Source organism: Littorina saxatilis, linkage group LG2 (assembly GCF_037325665.1).
Source record: "Littorina saxatilis isolate snail1 linkage group LG2, US_GU_Lsax_2.0, whole genome shotgun sequence".
Lineage (NCBI taxonomy): Eukaryota > Metazoa > Mollusca > Gastropoda > Littorinimorpha > Littorinidae > Littorina > Littorina saxatilis.
The window spans coordinates 51,113,325-51,126,896 of NC_090246.1; the positions used below are offsets into that span (position 1 = coordinate 51,113,325).

General features: G+C 42.1%; 1 protein-coding gene across 7 annotated transcripts in view; it reads right to left on the reverse strand.

Annotated features, from left to right (window-relative positions):
* The window catches only part of LOC138959187 (supervillin-like), a 186,147-nt gene that overhangs the window by 3,964 nt on the left and 168,611 nt on the right, over nt 1-13,572 (reverse strand). For all 7 annotated transcript variants that reach the window (XM_070330578.1, XM_070330576.1, XM_070330579.1 and 4 more), the window contains 18 exons: nt 12,226-12,321; nt 10,693-10,918; nt 9,925-10,085; nt 9,307-9,468; nt 8,716-8,852; nt 8,235-8,382; nt 7,645-7,790; nt 7,103-7,259; nt 6,501-6,670; nt 5,915-6,024; nt 5,333-5,502; nt 4,819-4,973; nt 3,655-3,968; nt 2,956-3,089; nt 1,726-1,881; nt 1,115-1,273; nt 664-773; nt 14-169 (listed from right to left, as the gene is read on the reverse strand). In XM_070330578.1, the coding sequence (XP_070186679.1) occupies nt 14-169; nt 664-773; nt 1,115-1,273; nt 1,726-1,881; nt 2,956-3,089; nt 3,655-3,968; nt 4,819-4,973; nt 5,333-5,502; nt 5,915-6,024; nt 6,501-6,670; nt 7,103-7,259; nt 7,645-7,790; nt 8,235-8,382; nt 8,716-8,852; nt 9,307-9,468; nt 9,925-10,085; nt 10,693-10,918; nt 12,226-12,321 (2,867 nt within the window). The remainder of the gene's footprint in view (nt 1-13; nt 170-663; nt 774-1,114; nt 1,274-1,725; nt 1,882-2,955; nt 3,090-3,654; nt 3,969-4,818; nt 4,974-5,332; nt 5,503-5,914; nt 6,025-6,500; nt 6,671-7,102; nt 7,260-7,644; nt 7,791-8,234; nt 8,383-8,715; nt 8,853-9,306; nt 9,469-9,924; nt 10,086-10,692; nt 10,919-12,225; nt 12,322-13,572) is intronic.

Consider the following 13,572-nt stretch of genomic DNA (forward strand, 5'->3'; position numbering starts at 1 on the left):
GTTGAGCACTGACCTCAAACTCCTCGTCAGCAAGGTACGTCTCCAGCTTGAGAGGGTCGACGCCTTCAGGCAGGGGCCGTTCTTGGAGCTCTTCGAAGGTGTAGCGCGCCTGTGTCAGTTTGGTGTACACGTCTTCCACTCTCTCACACCACCCATCCTTCTTGCCCTCCTGCCACACACAGCAAATATCAGGTTTAAGATCATTGTCAATTTGATGAACGGTATTCAGTGCAGTTTGCAAATAGTAAAGGTGATTTTTTGGGCAAGGCAAAGATGTTATTTCCTCCGCTGCCCTTTATAATCTGTGTGCTTTAATAAAGTAGAATTTGCTTGATTTAGCCGAGTGCTTTAGAGAACCCTGTTTACGTATGGTGGTATGGTATGTACCTAATGTATCCAACATACTTAACCTATACACCTACATGTGTGTCCGCTTGTCAAATTTGGTATAAGAAGAAAAGTTGTAACCTTAAGAACAAAGGTGAATAAATTGGAAAGCAACATGAGCAAAAAAGATCTTGTCTCTTATGTTTCAAAATCTGATCTGATCCTACCACACAGCTTTCTGTTTCTGTAAGTTGTCATGGAACACAGACATTGTGAAATGTTCATTTGTTATGATGTCATTCTGCTCGTGTGCAATGAGTGATTGTGAAGACATACCTGCAGTGCCAGACTGCACACAGTGGCATCAGGCTCCCAGTACGGGAAGAGGTTCTGGAATTCCAGGGGCTCTACGCCAGCACAGACAAGGTAAGCCTCGCTGCCTTGCTCTGCAGAACAACAACAAACAACAATAAGTGGTGTTTTTTTTCTTCTCAATAAACATACTGCGTAGCTCTAAACTAGTTACCACCTGCATGCTCTCTCCTATGAAAAGGAATAATAACAAAAACTGCATACATGTATACTATAGCTGCTGTCTCTAAGTCTCCTTAATTATCATCAGAAGACGCCTAAATAAAAGGAACACTTGTGGCCAGTCCAAAAGATTTCCTCGAATAACAAGGTATAGTAAAGGTTTGTAAACTTTGCCAAGTAACCCACCCCCACATGAAAGGACACCTGCAACCTCTACACAAATGTCTGAAAGTTGATCTGTCAAGAGCATCACCTTTGCTGTAGTTGAGTGTGGTCTCCATGGCACATCGGCGGTCGATGTTGAAGCGAGCGGCAGCAGAGCCTGTGTGTACGTTCTCCACGTCCTCATCCCCCACTGGCCACCAGCCTTGCCACAGGTACACGCATTTACCCACATCCATCAGGAACAGAGCTGCACACAAAATGTTCACGTTAAAAAACACCTCACCGTTGAAAACACTCACTGATAAATGGTGAAATGTACAGATAAACCGAGACGAGTGTAGCAGGCCCCAATACATAATCTGACTCCACAACAATTCACCTAACCTGTTCGCCGCCAGGAAATATTTGTATGCAAAGCATTACCTGAATTGAAAAGTTACAGTGAGCGCTTGATGTATAAATGAACACACATTGTTTGTTGTATTTCTTCTTCACCTGTTGTTGTTTATTGAACGGTTTGCTCCCCGTTAAAGCAAGTTACCCAGAACGTCAAAAAATACAGGAAAACTAAAAAGTACAGCATTTCAAAACCCATCTTTACAAAAAAATAAATCAGCTGACATAAATAGATTTTCAGCTTGAAAGTGTCTTCCGAAAAGAAAGGAGAATAAGGTTCTAATGGCAATATTAAATACTGACCAGGTTGAGGGGCGTTGTAAAGATCTGTCTGGAAGAAAGGAAAAGGGGTTGTGACTCCAGGCAACCTTGCAGGGTTCATTTGCTCCGTCACCTCAAACACCATGGACACACTGGTCATGTAGAACAAGCGTGGTGTGTAGTCATAGCGTGCTCCATCTGCAACACATGATAACAAAAATAATGTATAATACTTCTAGAGCCCATAAATCCAGGGTTAAACCCTGCTCAGAGCACTTTACAATTTACGGGAAATATACACACACAAAAATAAAAATTTTTACATCTCAATTCTCACTCACACGATTGCAGTATAATACATTATAAAACACATACACACACATACACACACATGATAACAAAGGCATTACACACACAACAACGTTTACGGGTAAGGCACCGATCGACATTGAGAAGCAACGGTACAAAGGAAAGGGTGTACACGCAATACGTACACAGAGTGACATGAACGGTCTCACACATACACACAGACACAATATACCGTACTTTCCGGGTCATAAGGCGCGACTTTTTTCCTCGAGTTTGACCCCTGCGTCTTGTATAACGAAGCGCCTAATCCGTGTATGAAATACGAAAAAAAATCAAAGAGATCGCCTGAGTACCAGTCAAACAACTTGTGATAATGCATGTTTCAGCTACTAGGTACTACCCTGGCCAAGTTTCCTCTCAAGACATCAAAGAGACCGCCCCATAGGTTGAACTCGGTCACTGACCCCGGTGCAGGAAGTGTTTCCTCTCTCAGATCTATGACAGGGGAAACACCTCTCACAGCAAAAACTGGGTCATTGACCCCTGGGAAGAAGGTCAGTGTCTAAACAAGGCAACCCAGCTATCACAATGGACCTGCCTTTGATCTCGCCGCACACACAGAGCACACATATTTCCACTCTGTATTCTTCCTTTGATGTGCGGCTTATTTTCATTCTTCGACCGTTTGTTACCGGTATACTTTTTTAATTTTGGTGCGCCCTATCGGCCCCCTGCGCCCAATGGGTGACTGGATTACAATTTTGTTTAAAAAGAAGGGGGTGCGCCTTATGCGCTGTAGCGCCTTGTAACCCGGAAAGTACGGTACACATAGATATGGACAAACACAGACTTTTTTGCAAGACTTCCCCCCCTCTCTGTATCCCATTACATCAAAATCAGTCACATCTAACACGCCTCACCCCAAACTAGCTCTCTCTCTCTCTCTGGGTTGTGTTTCAGTACCTTTCAACAGGCTGTGGTAGAGCGAGCGATTCCTGCTGTCCAGGGCAGTCCAGATTTCAGATTTCTCCTCCCCTTCCTCCACCTCTGTGATTATGATGTGAGCGTCTTTGTGGAGGTCCAGCTCCAGGGGTCGCCTGCAAACACAAAGTCCAAGTCTTAATGAATGGAGTGATATCAAGAAAAGGCAGTAAATTTATATCACTAATTCAACCATTCCTGGCTTTTTCTTGACACAAAACATAAGCTGACAGTATTCTTAAGAAGCCTTCACATCCAGAAATGGAATCTACTTGTACTATGCCTGGCTATCTTTTGACAAAAATGATATGCTGACAGTGTTCTTGAGAAACCTTCACTCTTCACGGCCAGAAATGGAATCTACTTAATTGTACTATGCCTGGCTATCTCTTGACAAAAAACATATGCTGACAGTGTTCTTAAGAAGCCTTTACTCTTCACATCCAGAAATGGAATTTTAGGGTACTATCTATCTTATATACAAAAACAAAACCAAAAAACAACAACATTTAATTTAAAAATTCAACACGACAACAGAGGAGGAAATAAGCCCCAAGTCTGAGCTTTGAGGGTGCTGATTTCTCTCTGTCTACACCAACACTCATGAGTGCTTTGGACAGAAAACTTCAACAATACAAATGTCAATAAAAATCCAGTGACTAAAAATCAACAGCTACTCACTTCTCCTTGAGGCTCTTGACAGCAGCGACAGCCAGCTGACGGACTTGCTTGGGAGACTTGACACCGTGCCAGACGTACGCCACTCCAGTGCGTGTGTTGAGCAAGACCAGGGAGGACCGACTGCGTAAGTTGCTAATGGAGACAGGAATCTCTAGCAGACACACCTCTCCGGCTTTGTCGCCACGCACACTGTACATGCGCCACGGGCCCGCTGTGTTGGTTGTGGAGTCCTCACGCTTGCCGATATGCAAAACCATGCTGCCCTCAAACAGGTTGAGGAAGCAGGGTGGTTCTTTTCCTTGCACCACACGAACCTGCCAAACAAAGATGGTCATTTGTCAGTGTTACATTCTACGTTTTTGGCTCACATAAGTGTAGCCTATGCGATGATAAACTTTGTCTGTCTGTGCGTGTGTGTGTGTGTGTGTGTGTGTGTGTGTGTGTGTGTGTGTGTGTGTATGTGATAGAAACTTTAACATTTGAAGACGTCACATTATGGCGTAAGAGGGTTAGACGTCACGCGAAGGAATTACTGAAAGTCTCGGTCATTGTTATTTTGAGCGGGCCGAGACTAGTTGGCAGTCGTGTCCCTGTAAGTAGGTTACATGCAGACAAACAGATCTAGATCTAGTGTCTCGCTTTCTTGCACAGTGTCACCTTTGTCTGTCTGTATGTGTGTGTATGTGTGACGGAGTGATTGAGTTTGTGTTACTGTTTGTCGATTTCTTACGTGAGCCTTGAAGGGCTTCGCCTCTTGTTTCTCATAAAGTCATAAAGTCAAGTCCCTGATACATCGCATGGGGCATAGCTGGTATTGACTCTTACTCCTTTTTTCCACAACCATTCCAGGTGAAGCCATGTCAAAGGAACTCCTACTTGTGACTAAGCGAAGAAAACAACGAGGGTGCAACATTATTGTATTGCAACAGGTGGTAAAATACCCCAAACATCCAGTTGAATCTTCCCTAATTTCATGGGCAGAAATAAGATCATAAAATTGTAAAAACAAAACAAAACAAAAAACCAGAAAGCATGCCAACCCCCTTTTTGCACCCACCCCCTGAACATGTTGCAAAGTTCATTCCAAATCGTGCAATCTTGGGACCCCAAGAATGATCTGCGAGGAAAAACTATGATGCCTGAAGAGACAGAGAAATAACCCACCTGTGGCCCCCTCTCTTCATCCAACTCCACGGTCATCAGGGCTGAGGCCCCCTTCTCATTGACCGTAGAGTCCTGGCCCTGCCAAAAGAAGTAGGCGCATCGCTCTCGCCCCGTCAAGGACTGCCGAGCTGCTGCACCCTTCAAGCTCTTTAACCCTGCACATGTACCAGAAACTGTATAAATGCACCATGCATCCAAGCTGTGTAAAGGACAGACATTAATTCTACCCAAACAAAGCTTAAATATTCATTCATTCTCATGTGAATGATCACATCACCAATCAAAAGATCTGCCCCGGCATTACCATGAAATCAGGGCATCCTTCTAGTTGAACACATACCATACCAAAAGCTACAGCCTGACAACTATTGACCGGTCCCTTGGCTGGGGTCGTTATAGACAGGTTCAACTGTTTTACATGTTTTGTGTGTGTGTTGTGTGTAGTTTTTTTTTTTTTTTTTTTTTTTTGGGGGGGGGGGGGGGGGGGGGAGAGGTAGAAGAGTGTTTCACACACCTGCATTGGTGATCATGTACTGCCATCTTACAACGTAGGTGTCTCCGCGGTGGAACTGGCCGTAACTGGTTTCAGGCACTTCGTAGTGGTCATACTCCATTACATGCCATACCCTCACACCAAGAGTCAGAATATCCTGCTCCTTGATAAACCCTTGCATGTCTTCTTGCCTAAAAAACAACAAGAAGGTATGTTCTTTTTATTCTAATCTTTATTTTAATCTGATTGTAACCAAGTGCACGAAGCACAACAATCACCTTTGGAGGCAAATCCAGTGAAACAGGGATGAGAATTTGTAGAGATAACTTAATAGGCCGGGAAAAAACTGCCATGTTTCAGGAAAAGTTCCCAAGAGCATACATAATTACAACAGCAGCTAGACCCCATCACAAACAGCCACTCCAAATTTCAAGTCTTCCATTGCACCAAAAATGTTGAGTTACTATAAATATCTCCCGCTTTGGCAGGAAGACAACTCCGTCAATGCAGAGTAACTGCCCGTGACAAGGGGGACTACTACGTACGCATGCGCACACAGACACACAAGAATCAGATGCAGATAAATACACAGATCCAACTGACCATTTCTTGCCACGGCCCACATGGGATCCGTCCAGTTTCAAAGAGACCGGAGCATCATTCAAAGGGATCATCTTCTTGGCATCATATGCCTTGATGTCGGCAAGGTCAATCTGAAAATACAGTAACAAAGGGGTCATCACTGATCAGCACTGCTGTAAAATGACTGGAGACAATGTATCAGATGCTCCAATGATGAATGAATACCTGTAAGGAACAGGACAAACAAGGGTCTCACGTTGACAATATCCTGACATTTTCATCTTTTGAACAAAATTGAGCCAGTGAATTGTATCATGAGTTTTATGCAAAGGAAGATGCCTATGTTGAGGATTCCCTTTCTTCAAATTGGAAAAATGTGCAGAATTTTGTTCTGGGACTAAGTGAAGTAAGTAGCACATGCCATTTCTTGGTACATGTAGTGACAAGGCTGATCGCTGCAATAGCAGCACACTAAAACTTGAGAGGTGAACTGCCAGATTTGCTGCCTGCATGCATCAATGCACTTCACTCCTTATATAAAGAACAGGCTTTAAGGCTTTAAAGGACACAAAACAACGCTAGGCAAAGTACTGATCGCTGTTCTCACCTTCTGCTCTGTGGCCTTGACCTCTTTGACACCAATGAGTCTAGAGTTGTCGGGCCAGTCCGCAAACTTCTCCCGAAACAAAATGGTCTCCATGTTCTGGTTGACCTTGCCAAAGATAGCCCACTCGGGTCGCTTTGATGCCTTCAGAGGGATGCTGTCATCATCATCCGCTGTGTACAGAAAATGATACCATCATCACTCCTGTTCAAGGATCAACGATTACACCACAGGTGTGTCTTCTGGCCGCTTCATTACAAATATGATTGGTAGTTTTCAAATTCTGTACCATTCTTAACTAAAAAGTCAGGAATTAAACTGGTGCCTTGAAAACTTCAGGGTCAAAATGATCAGTCAGATCAACGTCTGGCTTCAACAATTTTGTTTAATCGCCCCAGGCCTTCAGCCAACTGTATGTACACAAATGCACGCCTTTAACACTCCAAACCTATCGAAACTCTTTCAGCATCACTGAATACCATATGAAACTTGTCACTTTGAACTCAAAGCTCTAACTTATACTATATATACTACAAAATCAGCACAAGATCAAGTTGCCTCCCTTGCCTCACACATTAGTCTAACGGCATGGAGTGGTTACTCACATCTTAGAGGCCCCATGGGGTTTACAGCACACTCCGAGTAATCGTAGCCTTTGTCCCACAGCTTCTGGGCCAGTGCCATGCTCTGCTTTCGCTTCTCCAAGCTGACTGACACGCCCTGCCACACGTAGAACTCTGTCCCGAAGTCAAACACCAGCACCTGAAACCAAAACGGTGCAGTCAGTACAATGTAACAAACATAATACATGAAGCTGTTCGCAAGTGTTTAGAGCACTTTAATTGGGGGTGGGTCGGACTGGGGGTGTTTTTTAATTTTTTTGTTATAGTATTTTGTATGTCCAGGTATTGGTGGGTCCAACGTTGGCAGAACTGCCTAACCTTTTTCCACTTTCCTACTCTACATTTTACAAGCACAGTGTCATTGCATGCGAGTTATTAATGCAATTGTCTGCATTGAATTTTCTAATTTTTGTAATTCCCTGTCCACCACATGTATCAGTTTTTGTCTTTTTGTTTTTTTGGCAACAGCAGCATGTACATGTGCACTCAGGAACAGTGTGGAAGTCTGACATCAAACAACATACCTCTTTCTTGTTCAACATTTCATGCCTTGGTGTGGCGCCCCAGTACTCTTCGAAGGGTTTGAGCGCTCCATCAGTAAACTTGTACACCATGTTGGTCTTTATGATGGCATTCTCGTACAGCTCATCTTCTTCATCAGGTCCACACGCTATGCAAGAAAAACAACACATGTGTACAAACAAAAATTGCAAGTTACTGGTGTAGTTCTACCAGTTACAGAACAGAGATTTAACAGATAAAATTGGTACACATTTTCAAATACCTACGATTCATATCCCTTGTTTAACAAAATGATAATAATTCATTTAAGCTTAACCATTATCAAGCCATCTTAAAAACAATTAAAGCTGCTTCTCAAAAATGTATCATTGTTTTTCAAAGTACAACCCTACCAAAGAAAAAGTGCACATCTGCTGCAGAGATGAAGCCGCTAAAAGCTGATTAAAAAAAAGGCGTGTACTCACATGAATAGCATATTTTAAGATAAAGGAAGAGGTGGGGGTGGTGGTGGGGAGGAGAGAGAGAGTGACATTAAAATGGAAGGGGGACGGGCCACAGAGCATACAAGTTAAACCTGGAGACAGTAGCCTACCTTGACACTGTTTATCACCAGAGAGAGCATTCCAGAAGGGTTTCCCAGCCCCCAGATGATCCTTGGCCTGGTCCACCGTCTGAGCTCCAGCGACTCCCTTGTAGCCCATGTTCTTCTTCTGCTGGATGAATGTTGCTATCTCTGCTGCCTGCAATCAAAGTTATCATTTTACAGTTTCAGTTTTACCCACTTACAGTATTCCTAACACGTACTGTTCTGCCATTTCCGTGTGTAGATGAACCTGTAAACTACTACTGAGCATATTTTGCATAAACTGTGTTCATCTCATCTTCCCAAGTCAGGATTGCGTAAAGAAGCTGAATTGTCTCTAGTTGTTTCTTATGCATTCTATATTCATTTTTAGTGCTTTGATTGTCTTTCCAAGCCACAAACAGAGAAAAAAAATCTATTATCCGTTATTTCCAGATTTTCACCTCAAGAGTGGGACTGAAATACACATATATACTATAGATGCACTGACCTTTGCTTTCTCTATGATGTTGCTGTACTCTCCCACCCAGACGATGACCTTGTCTGGTGTCACCAGCAGATAGCAGTCACCAGCATTTATGGACTTGCCACTGGGTTCCACAAGACGAGTTTGTATATTTCTGCGACCTGCAAGTATTACAAATATTGATTACACTCTGCACTACTCAAGTAGATGGACATTTTGAAAGTATGAAAAGTTGTTGTAGCACATATCTAGGCTAAGGGCAAAGCTGTTGCTCGGCCATGACTTTAGGTCAATGTCAGAAACATAAAATCTTTCAACATAGTGGAAAATGAGCAATCAGTGTGCAATTAACTCATTAGTTGAGGGCACGATACAGGAAGATAATAAAGCCATAATGAAAGACCTTGTAAACTTTTTGAACATATAGACACGCTTCAACCTGGCTAGGCCAGAAATATCATTTCAGGAAATTCTACAGCTCTTCTTCTGCTTCTTCAGCGTTCAACAATTCTACAGTTCAATTCAAACAACTTCCAGGCCTATGGGAATGTTCTGCTAAGCAAATGAAGTAAAGAGACTTCCGCAGACAGCCCTGCATCTTTAGCCTGGTCCTACCTTTGACGTGCAGCAGCATGAGATCAGAGAAGGGGTTCTGCTGCAAGGCTAGTGCTGGATGTGAAGAGGACTGCTCTGTTTTGCGAAGTGCTACGTTGCTGAAGTTTTCTTTGCTGCTGAGAGCTGCCAGGGCTTCCACTGCTAACCCTGCATCACGCTTCACTGTCAAAAGAACACAGATACAGAATGTATTACTGTCCATAGTTTTCTAAAAATATGTTGACCTAATGATTATAGTGACACAGAATAGAATTGACATAGAATAAATCATTAAAGAAGTATTGTTAAACTGGTATTTACTAATCTTTGTAGATATTGCTGCAAAATAGTACTTGTACGTAACTCTTACTTGTACAAGAATCCACAATTGAGTTTACAACAAGAATTTTCCTTGACTGGGATCTAGTAAAATCACAGGCAAGCACAGAGATATTCTTAAAAGAAATATAGTAATTATTACAATATGGTATAAGTAACAATGACATCAATATCGTTTATGACTCTTTATGAAATGCAAACGTCTCTCATAACTCAAGGTAAGGATAAAATAAAAAGTAAAAAGCTGGAAAACAAACACGTACAGAACAAAACAAGTCAACTAGATACGACAGCACTTACAAGCATCTGTTTTCATTTTGCGCAGTTGATTTTCAGCTGCACCCGTGTTGACCTGTGTGTACTCCGTCTGAATCTCTACAAACTGGGACACCGTTTTCAAAGGGTTGCGGCTTCTTGCCTTCGTCTTCCTCGTGGGACGGATCTTTTTCACAGATTGCAAACTGCAACAACACAAAACCTCACTTGTAAAAACTGTGGATCTAAGGATTACAACGGTGATCGCTACACAAGGCATATAATAACTTTATTAAATAAAACAGATATATTCATCAACCCCTGTACACATCACTGGCAAAATATTCACAAATCTTACTCTTCCAAGAAATGGATCAGAGTGTCTTAACCAAATATCAAACACACGTACTCAGACCTGGGAACCCCTGTCTTGCACTTGGAGTATTCTCAAGCAAACCAGGTGTATTTTCATACAATTGAGCGTATGGGCTTGTGAAGAAAAGTAGTCTAGGAATTTTTCATATTATTTTTCCCACTGATCGTATTCTGGACAATTATGCGTACTAAATACGGCAAAATTGTATGGCTTCCCAGGTCTGCCTACTCCAACACACTGACTTGAAAAATACAATAAAATGTATGCAAGCACCTATCCCCCCCCCCCCCCCCCCCCCCCCTTGTCTCTCTCTTTAATCAATAAACTTAAGGATTTGAAATGTCCCTCCCTCCCTCTCTCAGGCATGCATGTGCACAGACATACACACACATACTTATGATCCATCAAGGTTGTACATATACTCAAGACGCACTCACATTTCATTGGCTTCAACGAAGATGTTGTTGAAGTCGTCGATGTCCATCTCCACCTTGTCGGATATTTCTGTGATCTCTTTGATGGAGAAGAACTCCTCGATCTGCTCATGGTCCAGACTGGGAACCTCCACCCTCACCGGTTTTTCCCCCTCCTCCACACCATTGCCCACCGCTTTCTGCTCTTCTTTGCTTTTTGTCTCCGCAGCCTCCTTTACGGCCACTGGGTCTGCAGGGTAAAAGATTCTTTCTGTTAGCTGGGAATTCTTTTTTCTGCAGCAGTGGAACACAGTGTTCTGTCCATTTTTTTAAGATTCTGCTGCCTTGAAATGGCGTCATTGCTATTTTTTCTGTTACAATATGTCCTCATCTCTCCTGATGTATTCCATCATCTGAATGATATAATGTTCGTTGTTGTTGTTTGTTTGTTGTTGTTGGTGGTGTGTGTGTGTGTGTGTTTGTGAAGGACTTGTGATAAACATCTTCTCCTACTCAGGCTGCTTTATGACTAATCAACAAAGTCAAGACAGGTTTTTAGCTGACCACTGCAGGTTTTTGCCTGAAATACATTCTTGAAGTCACTCAATTAGTATGCAATTACTACCGACTGCACTGACTTCAAACAACATCAAAGCTTCTGGCTGAAATTGTCAAGACAGCCATTAAAACAGTGACCACACTTAACACAAATGTTATTTGATGAGTCATATTTCTTATCATTGGATAAACTTATAAATATATTAACCCAGCACCAAAAGCAAATATACATAGATCTGCATTCCAACTGACACCAACCACTATATATAATGAAACAACATAATCATGGTTACAGGCTTACACATCATGATTTACTTTGTTCTGTGCTATAATGATAGGCCTACCGTGACTTTATTTTACAATTCAAAGCATGAGATTATTTATTTAACTATAGAGCTAAAACTCCGTAAAACATATCAATGACTCTCTAGCTTATACTCCAGTGGCTCATGGCAGACAACACTAGCAAAATTGTTGCAGCTGAATATATTTATACAAAATTTATTGAAATTTTCCCTTATCTTCTACTTCAGTCAGCATATAAGCTTTTAAGACATACTTGTACACACCTCAGCAAACTGAAACATTCAGTTTTCCAAGGCCTTACAAAAATGTGCGCTTCTTTTTTTATGGTGCCAACAGTGAATTTTAAATCCATGATAGTGCACAGGTACACATGTCTGGTGAATTAGTTCTGATGCTGATGAAATATCTTCTTTTGCGAGGAAGAGCAAATTAAGACATCAGTGCTTGAAATGTTTGGGGCTAACAAGACTCACGTATCACACACGTGTTTATCTGTTCACAAAACATCCAGACTAATAATGTAAAGTATTAAAACACCTGTCCGTGAAATGCACCATGCTTGAAACCAGAAGATATAAGTAATAAGCATACCTGGAAAATGTCTGTAGATTCACTTTTTATTGCTTGAATACTTTTTGCCAAGAGCGGCAAGAATTAAAGTCAAGAGGTGGGTACTGGGGGACGTTGACTTACCAGCAATGATCTCCTTGGGCAATGGGACCTTTGGCAAGAACTCTTTGGTGGGAGTGGAAGGGGAGGTAACAGGGGAACTGGTGTTGGAGCTGTCGTCTGTCAGATGCACATGGTCATGAGTTAACGATCAGCTTATATGTGATTACACACCAAAAACATGTAGTATAGTCATCACACATCACATTGTATTAGAGATCGGGGCTGAGTTGCACAAACCGAAAGTGGGTGCCACCCAAATGGGAGAGAACCAACCGCAGGGTCTCATTCGTTGAAATCACAACAAATCTCAATTTCAACCAATCCAACACAGCGGTTGGCTCCCACCCGGTTGGTAACTTTCTCGTGCACCTCAATGACACCATGAAAATTGCAGGATAATAGTGGAATCCCCCTTGCAAGATGTTCCCATTTTTAAGACCATGTTTTTCTTCAGAATTTCTGTTTATTACATTTGTACAAATAATTACCGCCATTTTCAAACTCACTCCATTTTAGGACCTGACTTTCTCAATTTTGTTTGCGGTCTTACAAGGGGGGGGGGGGGGGGGGGGGGGGGGGGGGGGGGGGGGGGGGGGGGGGGGGGGGGGGGGGGGGGGGGGGGGGGGGGTTCCACTGTATTGCTTTTGACACCAAATACTTTTGTCAAAAATGGTTATCAGTGACATGTGTGAAGCTATCACAGCAGACTTTTAACATTACCACACTGACATCAAAACAAATGTTCATGTATGATTATGACAATATATTTTGCATACAATCCCAGAAAGAAAAAACCCAAATCATAATATGTTACATTCAGTATTTATGATTACACATGTAAAAAAAAAAAAGCTAATATGTTACATTCAGTATTAATTTATGATTACACATGTAAAAAAAAAAAAATACAATATATAATTTTATTGCGTTTTTACGGGTCACATGACGAAACTGTAACTAACCATTGGTCAAACATGCACCCTATATCAATTGATATATCGCAGGAAGTCGTCATAGCCAAGTGATATATCGCAGGAAGTCACTAGTAATCACTTATGGGCGCCATCCACAGCGTTCTTAATAACGATCGCCATGGCGCCATCTTTACACGGTCACTTCAAAAATAGTGGAGCAAGATATTTCCCATAAACATTCTTTGATGAAGAATTGAGTACACAACAATCGGAAAGGCAAATCGTCAAAAAAGAGAAAAGCATGCCCAATCTTTTGTACCAGTCATGTGTCCTAGAAATTGGATCTGAAGTCTTACCGACGGGGGTTGCATTGAATGGCAATTTAGCAGAAAAACAACAAGAGACACAAGCAGCAGACACTTGTGAGAACTGGATAACTTTGACTACAATTTGA